At 43.9% G+C, this 21,088-nt stretch overlaps 1 protein-coding gene across 6 annotated transcripts in view; it reads left to right on the forward strand.

The window, feature by feature from the left end:
• The first annotated feature begins 230 nt into the window (after positions 1–230).
• ST3GAL5 (ST3 beta-galactoside alpha-2,3-sialyltransferase 5) overlaps positions 231–21,088 on the forward strand; it is a 46,208-nt gene continuing 25,350 nt past the window's right edge. Inside the window, exons 1-3 of one of the 6 annotated variants that reach the window (XM_075930936.2) lie at positions 671–781; positions 13,278–13,486; positions 17,320–17,434. In XM_075930936.2, the coding sequence (XP_075787051.2) occupies positions 17,322–17,434 (113 nt within the window). In that variant the 5' untranslated portion in view covers positions 671–781; positions 13,278–13,486; positions 17,320–17,321. Of the gene's footprint in view, positions 481–657; positions 782–13,277; positions 13,487–17,319; positions 17,445–21,088 lie in introns of those variants that run through there. The other 5 variants (XM_075930938.2, XM_075930937.2, XM_075930941.2 and 2 more) reach the window with 5 other exon arrangements.

The following is a 21,088-nucleotide window of genomic DNA, read 5'->3' on the forward strand; positions in this document are numbered from 1 at the left end:
TCTATCAGGGATGGTCTAGACAGTACTGGGTCCTGCCATGGGGGCAGAGGACTGGACTCGATGACCTATCGAGGTCCCTTTCCAGTCCTAGTGTTCTCTGATATGATTCAAACTCTGGCAGCGCCTCGTGGTTCTCTGCTGGGAGGAGCCGCGCACTGCACTGATGAATACTGAGGACGGGGCTGCTAATTGCACCCGCGTATCATCTGCGGAGCCCTGCAAGCCTGGGGCAGCCGCGGCGGTGGAGACCTGCCGGCTCCGCGTTTGCAAGAAAGGGAGGCAGATACAGCTGTTGCCTCGCGAGCCCCGCCAGCGGGCAGGAGCACGGGCACGCAGGCAGGGCTCTGGCTGCCCCGCCAGCTGCCGCTAGACTGGCATCGTTCGGAGGCAGCCTTGCTACCCCGGCACATCCAAAGGGGCGTCTCCGGCGGGCCCAAGAGAGGCACCTCGCAGGGGGAGGGCCCCTGAGGCAGGAGCGCGGTGAGCCGCCTCAGCGACCTACTGCCTGGTGCCCCCCCCCCCGCAGCCTTGGAGCAGTCCCCTCCCCTCAGCCCGCTCCCCCCGCGTCTCCCCCCCCACCCCGTTCTGCTGCAGAGCCCGGCGCGGTGCGATTGGCTGCGCCGCTCCACGTGTCGCGCCCCCTCCTCTTCCTTCGACTCCCCCCCCCTTTCCCGCGGAGCCCGGCTCAGCCGCGGCCGGACAGAGGGAGCCGCTGGCCTGGCGCCCCCCCCCCGCCCCATGCGGAGGAAAGGCGGCGGGGCCGGCGCGCAGCCCAGCGCAGGTAGGGGCTGGGGAGCGGCCCGCGGGGGCGGGTGGAGCTGGAGCTGGAGGGTCGGGGGAGGTGAGTGGGTAGCGGGCTCCTCGCAGGCCCTGCAGGGGGCTATGGAGCCCGGTTGGGGGCTGCCTCTCGGGGGTTGTGGGGCACGGGGAGGGCTGTGGGTTGGTTTCCTTTCGGGGTTGGGGGGCTGGGGGTGGGTTGCCTGTCTGGGGTTATGAGGCATGGGGGAAGGCTGGGGGTGGGTTGCCTGTCGGGGGTTATGGGGTATGGGAAGGGCTGTGGGTTGGTTTCCTTTCGGGGTTGGGGGGCTGGGGGTCGGTTGCCTGACGGGGCCTACGGGGCGAACGAGATGCGGGGAATGGGTATTGGGTGCCTGTCGGGGGGGCTGTGTGTGGGTTGCCTGTCGCGGGTTATGGAGACCGGTTGGGGGGCTGGGGGTGGGTTGCCTGTCTGGGGTTATGAGGCATGGGGGAAGGCTGGGGGTGGGTTGCCTGTCGGGGGTTATGGGGTATGGGAAGGACTGTGGGTTGGTTTCCTTTCGGGGTTGGGGGGCTGGGGGTCGGTTGCCTGACGGGGCCTACGGGGCGAACGAGATGCGGGGAATGGGTATTGGGTGCCTGTCGGGGGGGCTGTGTGTGGGTTGCCTGTCGCGGGTTATGGAGACCGGTTGGGGGGCTGGGGGTGGGTTGCCTGTCGGGGGTTATGAGGCATGGGGGAAGGCTGGAGGTGGGTTGCCTGTCGGGGGTTATGGGGTATGGGAAGGGCTGTGGGTTCGTTTCCTTTCGGGGTTGGGGGTCTGGGTGTTGGTTGCCTGACGGGGCCTATGGGGCGAACGAGATGCGGGGAATGGGTATTGGTTGCCTGTCGGGGGGGCTGCGTGTGGGTTGCCTGTCGCGGGTTATGAGGCATGGGGGAAGGCTGGGGGTGGGTTGCCTGTCGGTGGTTATGGAGGCCGGTTGGGGGGCTGCGTGTGGGTTGCCTGTCGCGGGTTATGGAGACCGGTTGGGGGGCTGGGGGTGGGTTGCCTGTTGGGGGTTATGAGGCATGGGGGAAGGCTGGGGGTGGGTTGCCTGTCGGGGGTTATGAGGCATGGGGGAAGGCTGGGGGTGGGTTGCCTGTCGGGGGTTATGGGGTATGGGGAGGGCTGTGGGTTCGTTGCCTGTTGGGAGTCTGGGTATTGGTTGCCTGATAGGGGTTATGGGGCAGTTGAGATGCGGGGAATGGGTATTGGTTGTCTGTCGGGGGGGGGGGGGAGGATAGGGCGCTGGGTGTTTGTTTGTTCGGGGGTTACAAGACTGGGTGCTGGTGCTGTGTTTTGAGACTATTGGGGGTCTGCAGGCTGCAGTGGGGCCTTGACAGGGTTGCATTTTGAAGATGCTGGGGTTGGGAGGGGGTAGTGGTTGTCAGTTGGGTGTTCATGGGGCCAATTTTTGTAGGGAGGTTATGAAGAAGGTAAGGGATTGGAGTGAAATTGTATCTTTAGGGCATGTTAGGGTGTGTGTGTTTGCAGATGGTTATAAAAGCTTCAGAGGGGTAGCCCAGTTAGTCTGAAACTGGAAAAAACGTAAAAAACCACAAATAGTCTAGCAGCATCTTAAAGACTAACAAAATATGTAGACAGTATCATGAGCTTGTCCTGGGCAGAGGTATGGTATTGATTGCCTTAAGGTTATGGGCAGTGTTTCCTGTAAGCTGAGTGCTTAGGCAGCCACTCAGGAGAAATTCAAATGCTGCCCAGCTGCTTAGCAGAGCATGCACAGCGGACAACTGGTGTTTCTAATGGGGGTGCACATCGGACAACTGGTGTTTCTAATGGGGGTGCACATCGGCATGTGCCTCGGTACACATAAAATGTATTCCACATACAGATGGAAAAAATAGAACATTGGTCGTGGGGTGGTTCTGTAGGGCATATTTTGGAGTCTGAAGGAAGTTATGGGGATTGTTGGTGATATTGTGGTAGTTTTGTAAGAGGTTTTAGGACTGTTGGGGACGGAGTATTTATTACGTGTTGTAGGGGGCTGTGGATATGTTAGTTTTGGGGTGGTGGCTTTTGGTTAGAAGGGGATGTTATGAGGTGTTATGGGAGGCTTGAATATGATGGTGGTGATTGGAATGCCATGGGCGGAGTTAGTTTTTTTTCTTCAGTTTTAGTAATTCTAAAAAAATCTTAAGGTTTTTTGTTTTTGTTTTGGGTTGAAATGAAAACTAGTTTTCGTGGTGTGTGTGTGTGTGTGTGTGTGTGTGTGTGTGTGTGTGTGTGTGTAAAATACATATTTAAAAAAATCAGTAATCGTTTCTAGTAGGACCAAATGAAACATTTTCTTCAAGCCAATTCACATTTTTTATTTCTATTTCAGGCATTCTTTTTAAAAAAACCCGAGAGGGGGAGATTGAGGAGTTGGCTTGCGGTGCTTTCCTTTTAAGTTACTTAAGGTGTGGGAGACCCAAGTTCTATTCTGCTCTCTCTCTGATATGGAGAAGGGATTTGAACTTGGGTTTGGTACCTTGCAGAGAGTGCTCTAATAATTGGGATGAATGTTTTAGTCTCTATCTCTCCCTTGTTGAAACTGTTTTATATTGTGTAAATAATCAATTCTTAAACCAGGGATTGATCTTGGATATCCCATATGCTGTGTGGGTGCCCTAGACCTCTAGCTATAGAGAGATTCTCGTTCTCTGGTGCAGTGATTGCTCATTGTCTTTCACATTATCAATTCATAGTTATTTATAATTACAGTAGACCAGGGAAAAGGAATTACTCTATGGCTCCAGGGGAGTTAGGGCATTCACCTGGGATGTGGAAGACACAAATTCAGCCTTTGCTCCAATGAGTGATTTATTATTTATACAAGTGGTCTCCACATTTTTTAAGCACAAGATCACTTTTTTTAATGTAAGTCCATCCAGGATCTACCTCAAACCCATATACCCTTGCTTCCCCCCACTCTTTGCTGAGGCCCCACCCTCCTCTGTGAAGATGGGGTACAGGAGAGGGGCACAGAGTGACATCAGTGCCTCTCTGCTTCAGTTTCCCCCACACTGCACACCAAGCAGGAGGCTCCCAAGGGGCACCTCTGAGGCTCTGGGCAGGAGCAGCAGAGCAGTGTGGGGAGAGGCAGCTGAAGTGTCAGCACTTGATGGCCTCCCAGCCAAACCAGTTAGGATCACCTCTCAGAGACTCCAAGATTTACCAGTAGATCCTGATCTCCTGGTTGGTGACCACTGATTTACACAAAGTGCAACAGTTTCAACAGGAAATATTTAGATCCTCCATACCAGAATATCCAGCCCAGTGGGTAGGGCACCCTGTCCTATGGTCCCAGGTGAGTACACATACCATTGGATTAAACTTTATCAAGGGGGCACCCCGTCCCCTTCCTTCAGCTGTGAAAGGTTTTGATGCTCTGAGGTGGTGGGAGAGTTTATATAGGATGTTATTGGGTTGGTATGGGGCTAGGGAAGTGTTGGGTGGGGTTTGTTGGGTTAGGAGAGGGCTATAAAGGGTTAATGAAGTTTTTTATGTCAGTGGCTAGTGAAAGTATTGAGATTTTGGAAATAGGGTGGGGTTGGGGTACTTGGTGTGAGAGAGAGGAGAAGAGTGTCTTTAGAAGGGATAGGTTGTGGGGGATTTGGTTTAGAGAGAGCAGTTTGTGACAGTTTCCCTTTCCCCTTTCAGAAGAAGGGAAAATACTATTTATGGGGCATGTTTACATCTTTAAATCAAGTTCTCAGTTGTATCATCTTGGATACTGTCTATATTCAATCACAAAACCTGGAACTGCCTGTGGGGTCTTCTAAATCCCAACTTTGCTATTGTAAGTGATCAAGCTACATGTAATTGAATAGGGATGGTTTGGTAGGGGATTTCCATAGTTGCCAGCTACAGAAAGAAATCCAAAATACCAGTAGTGGCATAGATTGGACCTCCCTTATCTGGCACCCTTGGGACCTGACTGATCAGGGGAGGCCTGCCTGGCCGTAACTCTCCAAGCTGGAGCTCCTTAGGTGCTGCTGCTGGACACCAAGCTTCATGGCTGGAGCAGAGCAGCAGCTGCTGGACCCGAGCTTCAGGGCCAGAGCTGGAGCTTCAGGGCCAGAGCTGGAGCTTCAGGGCCAGAGCTGGAGCTTCAGGGCCAGAGCTGGAGCTTCAGGGCCAGAGCTGGAGCTTCAGGGCCAGAGCTGGAGCTTCAGGGCCAGAGCTCCGCGGCTGCTGCTGGACCCTGCTACTTCCCGGCCTCAGAGGGCAGAACCCTCTGCTGTGCTGCCTGCTCCTCTGTGTCCCCCACCACCATATGAGGTCGAGTTGGAGCCCCCTCTTTTCCCTTCTGCCACGCTCCTGTCCCATGGCCCAACCTCCCTGTACGTGGGCTCTGTGGTCCAGAAACATCCCTGGTCCTGCCAGAACACGGATGTTGCCAGACCAGAGTCCTGGTTAAGAGAGGTACAACCTGTACTCATTCATATTTATTCATATCCCACTAAATAGGAGCTGCTCATTTAAATTATGGAATCTACAGCAAGCTTCATTTGGGGATTTATTGCCAGCTAGGAATAGTAAATTGAACATGATTCTAGACTATATAGTTTCCCCAAGTGCATGCTTTGCTCTTAAATAAATACAGTTTTTCCTGTTAGATAATTTATCTCTGTCATGTGGTCTGGTACTCTAAATTGGTTTGAGGATCTGCTGGATTCACAGCAATCAAATATAGATACAATGGGTTTCAAAATGGATGTGAATTTTTATCATGACAGATGGTGAGACTTTCAAAACTGCCTTTAAAGAGGAAGGCTTTCTGTAAATGATAGAGAAGTCACAACATTGTGGATGAGTCTGTAACCGATAATGGAAGTCGGTTGTTTTTCTTCTCACTATTTTTGAGAAGAGAGTATTTTTTGGCTTGCATTGTTTTGGGTTTCCCTTGAAATATATAGATTTACATTTGACTGCATGGTTTGTGTGTATATTTGCTGCTGTAATTTGAAGCAGTAAAGAGGCAAAATGGAAAGAAATAGCCTTTTCTGCTACTAAAACACATTTCCTTATTCTTGCTTTCGTTAATAGCCAGGGTTGGCCTTACGGGTAGGTGATGTGGGCAGCCACCCAGTGTGCTCTGGTCAGCGGGGTGCTGTCTGAGTTCTGCAAACGGGTAAACCTGGGCTGTAAGGGCAAGGGTGTGTGTGGGAGAATTGAGGACTGGACAGTGCCACTCAGAGCTGTCAGCCTGGTGGGGAGACACAGGCAGCAGGATTTACCTCTGCAGAGCCAGTGAGCAGCTGCTGGATCCCTCAGTTCTGTAGGTATGGGCAGTGTCTGCATAGTCATTCTCTTTGCTAGGTGTTCATGGGGTGCATGGTCAGGTGTCTCATACTCAGCAGTTTCTTCTGTACAGCCCAGCTAAGCTCCTGGGGCCAGGAGCTCATCCTTTTCCTGAGTCCCATACTGCTGTTTTTAAACTCTGGGAGTGCCAAACTATATTTGCTCAGGCACCCATTTTTTCTAAGGCTGTTAATAATGCTCCGTGAGGATGGTATTTTTCATATCTTCTGAATTTCTCTTTTCTAACTTATATTTGTAAATTGGTTCTTTTGACCTTAAAACTGTGTGGGTAGGGGAGAATGGGAAAGCAGTCTTTTTCTGTCTAGGTAATTGTTTCTGTTTCAGTTCTGAAAAGTTGTAAGGGTGAGCAGGATATTCATGTTCTTCATTGTGTCACATTTAAAGAGATTTGTAAAGGCTAGAAAAGTATTTGTGTTGCAAATTGAGATTTAGGTTAATAAAAATGAAACCTTAACATACAATTTGTTTTAGCTATTCATTGGATTCTTTTGTCTTTCTCTGGACTAATTGGCTTTACTTTGAGGCTCTTACATACTGAGATTTAGTGTTTAGGGTGCAGCTAACTACAGGGGAATATTTTTGTTTAAAGTGCTCTCTGTTGAAATTAAAAAAAGAGAGAGAATGGAAATGTTTCTCTTCATATTAGCTTGTGTAAAAACTTATTTTATATGTGTACATTTTCAGTTAAATGCTAATAGTAACACTCTAAAATTAGATTAGCTAGGGACTTAGGTCTCCAATTACACATGGTGTCTTCAGCATAGTTGAATAAATTTGGTTCACAAATGAGCTATCCACAACAACGCACACAGTAGTAATTCAAGCACAGCATTCACACCAATCTCAAGACTCTTTACTTCGAGTAAAGTTCATTGGTGAAATAAATTAGGTATAAGAAAAGTTGTCATAATCATGGGGTTTAGAAGACTTAAGTGGTGGCTATAGGTTGAAAGTGAAAGCAAATTTGTCCCGGCTTTGTCTACTCTAGAAATAACAGATGTTATAAGCAGCCATGTCAGGAGAATCTTGTTTAGTTGAAAGTATGCTTGAGGACACCTATTCAGTACTGTTTAAGCAATTGGAAATGGTACAGAGGCTCTTCTATAATTTTGTGTAATGTGGTAGAGACAGTAGAAAATAGAATCCCCTTTCTTGGGTGTTATCTATACATGTTTAAAAAGACAGATTAAGTGAGCATCCTCCCATGTGGCAAAAGTGTCTGTAACCAAACATCACTGGATCTTGGCTGCACAGGAATAGTTTTTTATTATAATTTGAGGTGTGGGAATAATAATTTAAAAAATAAAAACAACCCGCTGGTAACTTACATAGAACATTTTTAACTTCGAGAAGGTCCTGTGGATTCAACACTTCCTGTTGCTTAAAATTCAACAATTGTATTACATCCCTAATTATCTTTCACAATATGTTTAAAAAAAATTTCCTCTGGGATGCGAGTGACATCTTCACATTGCTCGGCATCCACAGGAGCCAAGGCCTACGCACTCTCAGCCTGGCCATGTGAAGAGCTGGGGCTGTCATGCTGCACCCCGATGCAGCCCTCACCTACCCCCCTTCCCCCAGCAGCAGGGGGGAGAGCTGCTGTGGCCTTAGGCTGGTCCACCCCAGTGTCTGGGGGCTGAGAGATGGGGGCTGGTGCAGCCTAGGCCCCAGCCCTTCCTGCTGGCTAGGGGGAGGTCCAAGAAACCGGGGCTGGCATGGCCTCAGCCCCAACTCCTCCACGGCAACTGGGGGAAGAGTCAGGACTGCCTACCCCCAGAAAGAGGGGATTGGCAAGTTTAGCGAGCAGGGGGTGTAGCCCACTAGTAATTTAAGGTGGTGCTTTTATGCAATTATTTTTGTTTTATTGTTAATTTTTATTTTTTCCAAAAATAACAAATACACCAGCATACTGTTTTCTTTTATATAGTGAATCTTTCTTGCCTCTGAAAAAGGATGTGGACCAGTGCATTTAGAAAAAGGGAAGACCTTACACTAAATGTTCTCATTCCTGTATTTTTGTCTTATGGCTATCACAACACAGAGCCTGTGTTTCTCCAGTAAAGTCTGATTGTTGCTGGGAAATGGAGGTGCTTACACACCAAAGAGAAAGGACAGTAGGCACAAGGTACTGGCTTCCTCTGGCCTGCTCTGCCCCAAGCACCACCTAGCCTGCTTCTTTCTTCCCAGTTGCACCCCTCACCCAAGCATAGCCCCCTCCTTTTTCCTCTTCACCCAGCACTTTGGGAGAGCTGGTTGCTGGTGGGGCCAAGCATCCACTATTTTTTTTTTTCCTGGAGCACCCATGGTGTTGATCCCTTTGACAAATGGAGGTGTAATAATAAATTATGCTATCATCTCTCTGAGCAGCTTTCAAAGTTGGGATTCTAATCAAGCTGCTTCCTTTGAATTTCATTGTCTATTCCACCTTTTATACTGACTTCTTTCTATTTGTTTTGGGAACTTTCAAGACAGATAGGCTTGGAAAATTTTTTGTGTGATTGGGATGGACATTATCAATGTTTATTTTTAAGCATTTTTTTATTTTTATCAATTTAAATCATGCAAAATTATGTGTGTTAAGTATTTTTTTTCAATTTTTATAAGATTTTCCCAGCTGTGGAGAACTGTGTGATATAAGGGAAAAGCTCTGTCGAAGAAGCCCCTAGAAAACCTTGCTTTTTATTATACACTATAATACAAAAAGTTATGTAACTGCTCATTATTGGATCTTTGCTGAAGCTGGATGAGGGTGTTTTAGCCTGGACATTGTACTTTGTATCCATTTAACCTCTTGATAAGATAAGCATTATATAGGATAATGCTGGTATTTCAAAGTGCGCTGCAAGCTTAACACGAATCTATAAGGAATGGAAGATGGGAAGGATCATCAAGGAAATCTATCTCTTGGAGGTCAGAAAGTATAGAGGAAAAAGTGAGAACTGCCAGAAGCCAAGCAGAGTTGGACCTTTCAAAGGAAATTAAAACTAACAGTAAAAAAATTTATAATAATGGAAAGAAGTGGGGCCCCATAGCCCTTATAAAGGGATGGAGATGAAAGATAATGTAGGCATGTCTTAACAGCTAAATCAATACTTTGTTTCAATTTTTAATAAGGCTAGTGTAGAGTTTAGGAGCAGAGGCAGGGTGGCTAGTGGAATAAGAATATGGAAGTAAAAAATGACCACATCTGGGGGAGGGAGAGTCAAACTCAAATAGCTTAATAGGATTAAATGGGGGAGGAACACAGATAACCTGTACCGAAGAATGAGCAGACCTGTAGCACTTTAGAGACTAACAAAATGGTTTAATAGGTGATGAGCTTTCGTGGGCCAGACGAAAGCTATTCCCTCCCTCTCTTTCAGGGAAGGCCAAAACTGCCACCCTAGTTTGAACTAGGGTGGCTAATGTAGGCATTCGAACTTGCAAATGAAGCCCGGGATTTAAATATCCCAGGCTTTATTTGCATATTCCCAGGCGCCGCCATTTTAAAATGGCAGGTAGTTTGAACTACCTGCCTGCTGCTACATGTGGCACAGACTAGGTAGTTTGAATTAAAGCTCCTAATTCGAACTACCGTTACTCCTAGTGCTGGTCAGTTTCAGCAGCGGCAGCAGTGGACTTGGGAAAGCATGCAAGCAACTCCAATTGTCCGGCTGGCCGGAGCACTTCCGGGTTCCAGTTGGTGCCAGACTATTGGGAGTGCTGGACCACTGGATGCTGGACAATTGGAGTTTTACTGTAAATAAGAATTGGGATAAAATACAATATAGGTTTATAATATGTATATTGTGCCACTCCAGCATGATCTGCTTTGTAGATAATACAATTGGTTTTTTTAGACCAAAGAAATGTACTAGATCTAATATACCTGGATTTCAGTAAGTCATTTGATACAATTCCATATGGTAAATTATTAGTCCAGTTGGAGAAGATTAATGATTAATATGAGAATTGAAAGGTGGATGATGGCCTGGATAAAGTGGAGACTATAGCGAGTCACATGGAAAGCAGTAGTGGCAAAAAAATCCTAACTGGCTTCAAGACTGAGCTTGAGAGAATAGTATGATGAGACGGCCTACCATAGTATATAGTAGGGTTGTTAAATATCGGTTAATTGAACAGTCAAGTAACATCATTAATTCTTACTGGTAAGTCGACTATTCTATAATCACCAGGGGCAGGGCTGGCAGCCTCACTCCTGAGGGAGCCCTCTGCCACTCCATGCTGCAGCAGAGGGTGGCAGGTGGGAGCTGATCCACAAGGGGAGCCCATTTAAAAACCTGCTCCCCTCCCGGACCAGCTGCCTGTCGCCCTGTGCTGCTGCTTCTGATAAAGATGCAGCAGCCTGGGATGGCAGCAGCCCCTATCTGGGGGTGGATCTGAGCTCCTGGATCCAGCGTGATCTGGAATTGAGCCATGCTGCCTGCCCACCCGGCTCCTAATACACTTTAAATGCAGAGCTGCAGCAGAGGTAGATCCCGGATCTGTTGCAAGCCTGGAGAGTCCTGCAGCCAAAGTGGGAGATTGTGCTGCTGGACTGTTAGTAGCCAGTGGGGATAAGGCAGGCTCCGCCCCTGCCCTGGCACTGTCACTCCTGGAAGCATTCAGTATGTTTCTGTGGCCCCTGGGAGAGGGGGAGGGGGTCTCCACACCCTATCGCTGCTAGCAGGCACTGCCCCCAAAGCTCCCGTTAGCTGGGAATAGGAGCCACGGCCAGGGGGGGGGTTACGGGGGCGATGGCTGTGGACAGGATGCAGCATATGTGCCACCTGATCCTCCTTTCAGGAGCTGCTGCTGAACATGCCAGCCACTTTTGGGTGTGGCACAGGGCAGGTGTGAGCCTGCCGTAGCCCTATTGTGCCACTGACTAGGAGCTGCCTGAGGTAAGCGGTGCCTGGATGGATCCTTCATTCGGAATCCCAGTCCTAGTCCTGAACCCCCTCCTGCACACCAATACACTGCCCCAACGCTGAGCCCACCCCGCACCCAAACTCCCTCCCGAAGTCTGCATCCTGAGTTCCATCCTGAACCCCTCTGCCTGTCTCAGAGGCCCTCCCACACTCTGAACCTCTTGGCCCAAGACCAGAGCCTATACTCCCCCTGAACCACAACCCTCTATCCCAACCTGGTGTAAATGAAATCCAGGGAAAGGCTGGGTGTCATCAATTTTCCAGGCAGCATACAAGCATGCACTGACCTTACAGAGGACTGGGGATGGGAAAACACAGTATCTAACTTTTAAGAGGAACAAACACCTATGGAATAATAGACCAGTCAGTCCAATTTAAGTGTCTGGAAAGATACTGGAATGATGATTAAACAAATTAACACCTGAAAGTTAGTGAGGTTAAAAATAGCCAGTGTGGCTTTATCAAGAATAAAATATGCCTAATAAGTCTCATTTACTACTTTTTTAGGGTTATTGGTCTAGTGCATAGAAGTAGTTAGAGGGGATGTATCTTGATTTTTACTAAGGCTTTTGATACAGTTCCATATAACTTTCTCATATACAACATAGGAAAATGGAGTTTAGATGACATTTCTATAAAGTGAGCGTGATCTTAACAGAGTTCCATTGCAAGAGGCTCGCAGGACTCTATGGGTGCGTCTAGACTACATTCCTCTTTTAAAAGAGGAATGTAAAGGAAGGAAATTGAAAATGCAGATGAAGCGCAGATTTACAAATCTTGTGCTTCATTTGCATAGTCGCGTCCGATCACTTTTCAGAAACTGTTATTTTGGGGAGAGGGGAAAAAGCAATCTAGACGCGGTTCTTTTGAAAAAGGGTGTGTTTTTTTTCCCTCCCCCTAAAGTGTGGACAAATTAGAGGGAGTCTAGAGGAGACTAACAAAAAGGAGAAAAGGTTTAGAAAACCTGACCTATGAGGAAAGGTTAAAAACACGGTATTGAGAAAAGACGATTGAGGAGAGAACCAGGTAAGTCATCAGATACATTAAGTAGTAGTCTAAAGAAGACTGTGATTAATTGTTCTACTTATCCATTGAATATAGGACAAGAAGTAACGGACTTGAACTGCAGCAAGGGAAATTTAAGTTAGATATCATGAAAAATTTCCAGAGTACAAGGACAATTAAGGTCTGGAATAGGTTTCCAAGGGAGGTTATGGAATACTGATTATTGGAAGTTTTTAGTAATTTGGACAAACACTTGTCAGGGATGGTCTAGATTTATTTGGTCTCGACTCAGCAAATGGAGTTGGACTTAATGATTTCTCAGTTTCATCCAGCCCTACATTTCTGTGATTCGCTATCTCTGGGAGGGCCTGGCTCCTTCAATTTTTCTCCTTGTCTTTTGTGTGTGTTTCTGGATGCTCTTATGTGGAAAGCCATTGTGTTGCTTTTTTCTGTTAATTTTTCCCACAGCACCTAGATGAGTGCATTCATATATGAAAATTTTTACCTAGTGTACAATATTCCCTTCATTGATAAGTCTAGAAACAGTATTAATAAAATTGCTATTCCTCAGTGTTACTTTTTCGCGGCATTTTCACGTCTCTCACAAATGAATATGAATATGAATTTGAAGTTAAATCCCATTAATTTCAAAGAGAGAACTCCTGAAGTTGAAACTCTAATTGTTTCCTCCATCTTATTACAAATTTCTGTTAGGCCCATCTTGGTCTAGGAAATTCTTTGTAGCCACCAGTTGTTTAAGTATAAGCGTAACTTTTGCTATCATGTCATGGAGCATTAGATGATATGGTTGTGTAAATTCCATTGAACTATTAACACAATTTCATAATTACCAGTTTCCTGCTTTTTCAGTGGTGTTCTACTGCATAATTCAGGTGTAATGTAGAACACTCCTTGGCTGGAAAAAAAATGGAACTTGCGAAATTCAGACATGGCTCTAACATTGAACAAAATAAATTCATTACCAAGAAAAGGAACTGTTTTTAATACCATTCAGATATTAACTGGTATAGTTGGCTTGCCAATTCTCAGCTAGAATAATGAAATCCTATGATGCTAAATAGAAGGAGAAATCTCAAATCCAAATACTGACCTTTCCATCAGAAAACAGCTGACACATTTTGTTTTAATCAGGTGCTTTTGTTTTAAGGCCTTTTTGAGAGCGTCTTGATATCTGATACAATTTTACATCATGGGTTATTTTCATTTCACCCTTTAGAACACTTTAAGAAGATTCCATGGCAGTTGGAAGGTTGAAGGAGGAGGAGAAACTCCGGTGGTACAAATAGGCTCAGGAGAATGAGGGGAACCCCATGTTTGAACTTCACATTTTGATCTTTTATTTGGAGGCCACCAAAAAATCTTCACCTGTCATGGAACCTGGGTGGATGCAACTGCTAGAAGCTAAGAGTTTTTAGTGGACTGTTGGTGAGTGTACATTGTGTAAATATAGCTTAAATCATGCAGAGAATTTAGTCCAGATCTGAACTGTAGAAAGTTCCAGGTTTGTGAAAATTTGGGGTAATTTAAAGAGAAGAAAAATGGAAATCCCTCTGTGTTTAGGGGGAGGATTTTTCCTAAAATAAACAGCAAAACATACACAAGAATCTAGAGTGCATTATTAATAATGCTTTGATTTGGTAGAATAATAGAAACACCAAACTTCACAGAAATAGTAAGTACTGGATAGTAAAATAATAAAAAAAAGTCTAGTATAGAATTATAAGCAAGGAAAGAAAAAAATTATACTGGTAGCATCTTTGACTGGAATCCATTTCTTCATACAAAATTTTCACTTAGTGATCTTATCAATGTTTTTGAGACTGTCTTGTCCTCTCATTCCACTTTAAATCCACATTTGTAAGTCTTTCAGTTTGTACAATTCCTTCCACCTGTTGGTGGACCCAATATTATGATTTGCTACTTCGAGGAGAAAAGTTTTTTGTTCAGATTGAGTTTTGGGTTTATTTACTCCGTGGTGGTTAAACTTAAGAAAACAAGTGGTCCTATAGCATGTTAGAGTCCACTAAAAACTCTTAGCTTCTAGCAGTTGCATCCACCCAGGTTCCACGACAGGTGAAGATTTTCTGTCAGTGATTCCAAATGACTGGTAATTAATGGAATGACTTCTTTATAATCTGTCTGACTCTGAAACTGAAATAGGAGCGGAAACATTTCATAGAATCATAGAATATTAGGACTGGAAGAGACCTCGAGAGGTCATCGAGTCCAGCCCCCTGCCCTCATGGCAGGGCCAAATACTGTCTAGACCATCCCTGATAGACATTTAACTAACCTACTCTTAAATATCTCCAGAGATGGAGATTCCACAACCTCTCTGGGCAATTTATTCCAGTGTTTGACTACCCTGACAGTTAGGAACTTTTTCCTAATGTCCAACCTAAACCTCCCTTGCTGCAGTTTAAGCCCATTGCTTCTTGCTCTGTCCTCAGAGGCCCGGAAGAACAAATTTTCTGTGTCGTCCTTGTGGACACCCTTTTAGATACCTGAAAACTGTTATCATGTCCCCTCTCAATCTTCTCTTTTTTCTAAACTAAACAAACCCAAGTCTTTCAGTCTTCCTTCATAGGTTGTGTTTTCTAGACCTTTAATCATTCTTGTTGCTCTTAATAATTTCAGTATTTCCACTTGAAAGGTGTCTTTTCCAAACCTTGAGTTTATTCTTGAATGCAAGAAGTTTGTCTGTGGAAGTTAGAATGTTTTCTTTTGGGCCCTGCATGGTGGTGTTTAAGTGCTAATACATATCTGCTAAGGAGGCTAGTTTCAGCAGCCATTTTGTATCTTCAAGAAAGTCAGAAAAACTGGCTTTATTATCTTTGAAGAAAAGCAGTAGTTCCCCTCGCAGCTCAAATACCCTTGTTAAAACTTTCCCTCTTGAAAGCCATCTAACATCGGTGTGTAGAAGGAGAGTCACATGATCTTCTTGCATATTTTCGCACAGCTTTGCAAACATACATGACTTAAGAGGGTGCTGTTTTATAAAATTGACCATGTTCGCAGCTACATCAAGGACTTGTTTTAAATCCTCCCCAATAGTTTTTGAAACAAGAACTTCCCGGTTAAGGAAGCAGTGGGTCATTATGACATAAGGGTTTTTTTCTTTGGTGAGTGTAACACAGCCTTTTATTGAGCTGATCATTGAGGGGGCACCATCAGTGCAAATTCCAATACACTGGCTCCATGACAAACCACAGGATTCCAGATAAGAAGACAAGATGTTGAAAATGTCTTGACCTTTGGTCGTTTCTGGAAGCTCTTTACAACAACAAAAATTTTCCATTTTTTTCACCTTCATTTTCAAATCGTACGCATGTTAACAGCTGAGCTTTACTTGTTATGTCTGTTGGCTCATCGACGCGGAGAGCAAAGTTAGTATTTTTTTTTTTAGTATTTTAGACAAGACATTTTCAATGTCATCCACACACCTACTAATAGTAGTATTAGAAACAGGAACCTAGGCAAAGAGACTGAAAGTGAAATTGACAATCATTGTACTCACTATTATTTTACAAACAGGCATTATTAGGCTTTCAGCAATAGTGTGACTTTTCATTTTTTGTGCAACTAGCTCAGCTACTAAATAGCTTGCTTCTTGAGTCTTTTCACTGATCGTTACCTGCTTCTCAAAAACTTTACGTTGTTTTCCTTGTGAATCCAAAAGTCGTTGAAAGTTATCAACTGTTTTATTTGACAAGTGGCCGTGATTAGTAGTGAAGTGTCAATTTAACTTGGCCAGGGCCATAGCTGTGTGTGTTAGTTTTTCCCTGCAAACAATGCACAATGGAACAGGGCAATTTTTGTCTCCAGTCCATGTAAAACCTATGGCCAAGTAAGTGTCATTGTAAAGGTGAATTTTTTAAAAATCAGTCACTTCTCCTCTTGTTTCATTCGTACTTGGCTCTGATAATTTTGATTAATTTTCACTGTCCTCTCCTTCACTGACGCGCCTTCTTTTCATATAATTCCACATTTTAAAAAAATTTTTGACGGCCATATAAAAATACTGTTACATAGGTGAGATTTTAGATACATGAAAACAATCAGTTTCAGTAAAAACGTTAATTACAAAACAGTGCAAAGACTACAAATCTACAAAATAGTGAATGACCGTAATGTGCACTAAGAGTAGAAACGTGGAGAATTCTGGGAAGCAGGAGGACAGGCACAATACAACTAAATATAATCTTAGATACGAACTGACCAAAAAAAACCCAGAGGCAGTTGGTAGCGTATGAAGATTACTCCAGTGTTGCCAATTGCTGGACAAAAATTCCCGCGATATTTCAAGAGATTTGGAATTGTTTGTGATATTTCAAAATTTTTATTTATTCCATGATTTCTCGTGGAACCCGACGATGGTCTGCAGAACCCAAGGGTTCTGCAGAACCCTGGTTGGGAAACACTGGTGTAAAGATTTGGGATGGCCCAGGGCTTCTTTTCTGCTAGATTTAAGGAGTCTGTAATGATCACAAATATCCTTCCTATATAGACTGATCAAGTTAACTGTTAGTATGCTCTTGGAAAATATTTATCTTGTATTTTAGATAACCTTTCTAATACATTCATTGAACCCTGTGTTTTGGTTTACCCTCTGTTTAGACATTCTTTTTGCAACTTGGTCTTTTTAATAATCACACTTGCCTTGTCTCTGCAGAGACTCCCTGCTTGAAATATCTTATTGTCATAGGTGTCTATGATACTGAATAGAATTTAGAGATACAATTGTCTTGGGTGGTTTACAATCTGAGCTGTGATTATAATGTGGAAGATAGGACATCTGGGGTAGTGGTGGGGGTGGGGGTGTGTGTGTGTGTGTGTGTGTGTGTGTGTGTGTAGTCAGTTATTGTGTTCTGTGGTTTCTTTATACAACTTCTGTGTAATTTGTATAGTTCAAAATGTTGCATTTACTTATGATTTAAATTCACATGAAATCTATACTATGTAAATAGTAATACTGGTATATTTCTAGAATTGCGTCCTAGCAGTATATTGGTTGTGATTAATTTGTTTGTCGATTGCAACCTATTGGGATGAGAAGTGGCTCTCCACAATACAAAAATTTAAACTGCGATTCACCATTGACACCAGAGTAAACAAAACCAAGATCTATTCCAAGAAATGTTCCACTTTAATTGCTCATAGTAATTGGATGCCTTCAGTAGCTTCTTTGCATGCATAGCAACAAGATTATTATTTAAAGTGTGTGTGTGTGTGTGTGTGTGTGTGTTTTTCTTTTTCAGCAATGCTGAGTGATGAAGATAATTGTATGAACTTGAAAAGTGTTCACTCCCCTTCTGTGCAATGGTATAAGCTGGTCACACATGAAGATGAAAAGACCAGGCTGGTTTTTAAAAGGTACTCTCAAGTAAGTGCGTCTCTATCATGGTAACTTAGATTGAAATTGCTGTTTACACAAACATATTTGAAGATGCAGATACTGAAGTATCACCTCTGCCAAAGGGAATTAAGCATTCAATCACATTGAGATCCACTGGACATTGGCTGCCAGTGTCACTTTTTGAAGAAACCGGGGTCTCTCTATATATAATGAACATAGCCCACATCCTCTCTCCTTTCCCAACCCCATAAGAACTTAGTAGTACAATGAATCATCTTGTCCAGACACTTGCATAGTGTGGTGTGTAATAAAAATAGTGTACAACGAAAATGTGTGTTAGATGACTGACTTTTCCCATTGTTCATTTATTTGCTAAACAAAACTGCATTTTAACAAAACTGCATAAAAGTTCTCTTGCAGTTAGCTCTAATTTGATAATACTTCATAGCTAGTAGTACGTTAATATAAATGTTAAATTATATAAAATACAAATATATCTTTGTATTAAGATATATCATTACAGAATGGGCCATTGTATCTTTTTGAAATATAGTGAAACTATCAGAGTTATGATTTACTAGAGTGTGGATTAGCAAATCCACCTTTTCAGAGAGAAGTTATTAACATAGATGTCTGCTTGGCACAGACTAAGTTTGTCAAAGATAGTTAAATAAGTGGGAGCGGGTGCTCGGGACTTCTAAAAATGTGAGGGTGTTATTTATGTAGGGTAACTAATACAGACTTCACAGCCTAGACTTAATACCAGAAATAGTCAGCAAAAGGCTTTTTGGTCACTGATGCCCTAGAAACAGGCAGATGCAAAAGAATATAAGTCATTTATTTGTGAAAATCTTGGACTTAGTGTATATTTACTTCTGACATGCAGAAACCAAATATACAGGTCATTATAGTTGATTAAAAGGTATCTCTGCTACTCTAACTGATCATTAATAGTGATTTATTGAGTTTAAAAATCCATAAATTGTTATAGTTGGCTATTATTCCATAGGAATAAATGAACAACTAACCCTCAAAAGCAGCAGCCAGATTTCCTCATAACAAGGAATCATTCAAATTAACTAACAAGAACAATATGCATTTGTAACAGTCAATTTTAAAATATTTTTATTCTTTGGCATCTGCCTGTTTCTAGGGTATCAGTGACCAAAAAGCCTTTTGCTGACTATTTTTTGGTATTAAGTCTTAAAGAGGTAGCCGTATTAATCTGTATCTGTAAAAACAACAAGGAGTCTTGGGGTACTTTAAAAACATTTATTAGGACATAAGCTTTTGTGGGTAAATCTATTTTGTCAGATGCACTTCATTGACCATGCATCTGCTGAAGTGGTTTTGACCCATGAAAGCTTATGTCCAAATAAATCTGTTAGCCTTTAAGGTGCCTAAGGACACCTCCATTATTTTTGGTACTGTGTTTTAACATGACAAATCAGGCTATTAGTCTCAGGGGGTAAACATTTTAGCCTGTAACTTTAGTAACTGTGACCCCTGACCCAAAAAGATTCTCATCCCTGCCATAAATAAAGAAAACATTGAAACCTTTTGTGTTAGACATAATATTTTACTTAGTTTATTTAAAATGAAAATGCTCAATCTGTTAATAATTTAAATTAAACCGTTCTGCCGAGTTGCAGCCCTAGCAAAATGGCTTGGGCATACAGTGAACCCTCGTTTATCGCGGTAGATAGGTTCCAAACCCGACCGCGATAGCTGAAAATCCGCGAAGTAGGGACACCATATTTATGTATTTATTTAACATGTATATTCAGACTTTTAAAACCCTCCCTTTACGTAGTACTGTTAACAAACCACCCTTTAATGTACAGAACACTTAATGCATGTACTACAGTACCCTAAACTAAAACAGGCACAAATATTAAAATGTTAGAATATTAAAGTATAAACAAATAAAGATTGTTACTGTACTCACCACGAAAGAAGTTGAAGAAAAACTTGAATGATGATGGCGATGAATTTGCTGCACAGTAGAAATGATGATGATGAAGCTGATGATGTCTTCTACTGTGCAGCCAATGATAGTATTTTACGTCTCTTCAGACGGAGGTGTCTTTTCCTGGGACACCTCTTCAACTTCTTCCTGGGACACTTCTTCAATTTCTTCCGAAGGCATAGTAGCAGGAGGAACTGGCTCTTTTTTGCGAGGCTGGAAGAACATTGTGATCGGAAGTTGCTGCCGCTGCTTCTTTTTTCGCTCGAAGAGCATCCTGTAGGGAGTCATGTCTTCATCGATTTTGTGGCAGAATTGCAGAGAACGAACCATATCCTCGTCCCACTCTTGCGACAATTCTTTCAACTCCTTCGCAAGGTTGCAGAGCTTGGCAAGCCGTTCTAATGTTAAGCCCGTTTCTTCGACAATTTCTTGGGTCTCTTCCTGTGTTTCACTGTCTTCGTCACTGGCCGATTTCGTCAGGTCTTCGAGGTCTGCGTCAGTTAGCGGCTGGGAATGGCAGTCCAACAACTCGTCGACGTCTTCAGTCGTCATGTCGCCAAACCCGTCACCTCCAATTATCGCAGCCAATGCACAGATTTCCGTACTGCAGAGTGTTGAATCTCAGCAGGTGTAAATCCCTCGTCATCGTAAACAATCTGGGGCCACAACTTCTTCCAGCTCGCATTAACAGTAGCAGATTTCATTTCTTTCAGTGCCTTCTGGATGTTCTGCATGCACGTGGCTATTGTGTACTGCCGCCAGTATGCCTTCAAATTGAATGTTTCATCCTCATCATCTTGGGCAGCATCCACACACGCAACGAGATCCGCCAAGGTATTCTTCGTGTAGAGTGCCTTGAACGCCCTGATAACCCCCTGGTCCATCGGTTGAATTAATGACGTTGTGTTGGGTGGCAGGAACTCAACCTGAATGCCCTCATGCGACAGATCAGTTGCGTGTCCACCAGCGTTATCCATAAGGAGAAGGATCTTAAATGGCAAGCCCTTCTCTAAGAGATATTTACTGACTTGCGGGATAAAACACTGGTGGAACCAGTCGGAGGTCAGCATCTTCGTAATCCATGCTTTTGGATTATGCATCCAGTACACGGGAAGTAGATTCTTATTTTTATTTCTCAAAGCGCGAGGGTTTTTCGATTTGTAAATAAGCCCCGGCTTTAGCAAAAATCCAGCAGCATTGCCACACATCACGAGGGTAACATGATCTTTGAATGCTTTAAAGCCAGAGGCTTTGGCATCTTCTTTGAACAGGAAAGTTCGCGACGGCATTCTCTTCCAAAACAAGCCGGTCTCATCCATATTAAACACTTGTTCGGGCTTGTATCCACCTTCATTGATAATATTCTTAAATGTCTCATTCGCGTAAGTTTCAGCAGCGGTAGTGTCAGCGGAAGCAGCCTCGCCATGCAGGGAAACGCCTCGCCATGCAGGCCGAAGCGTTTCTGAAACTTCGCGAACCATCCTTTGCTGGCGGAAAAACGTTGTTTCTGAGGCTGGGATTCAGTGGATGTCCCTGCTTGAGGTTCATCTAGTACATCATCTTCGTCTTCTTCAGCATGGTCGCCATCGTCGTCTTGAGGTTCCTTTGCCGCAAAATTCTCATACAAACTCAAAGCCTTGGTTCGGATGGTGTTCGTATCCAAGGCTATGTTCTTCTTCCGGCAGTCGGCAATCCAGATTGC

This window comes from Pelodiscus sinensis, chromosome 4 (genome assembly GCF_052426305.1).
Source record: "Pelodiscus sinensis isolate ZL-2025 chromosome 4, ASM5242630v1, whole genome shotgun sequence".
Taxonomy (NCBI): Eukaryota; Metazoa; Chordata; order Testudines; family Trionychidae; genus Pelodiscus; species Pelodiscus sinensis.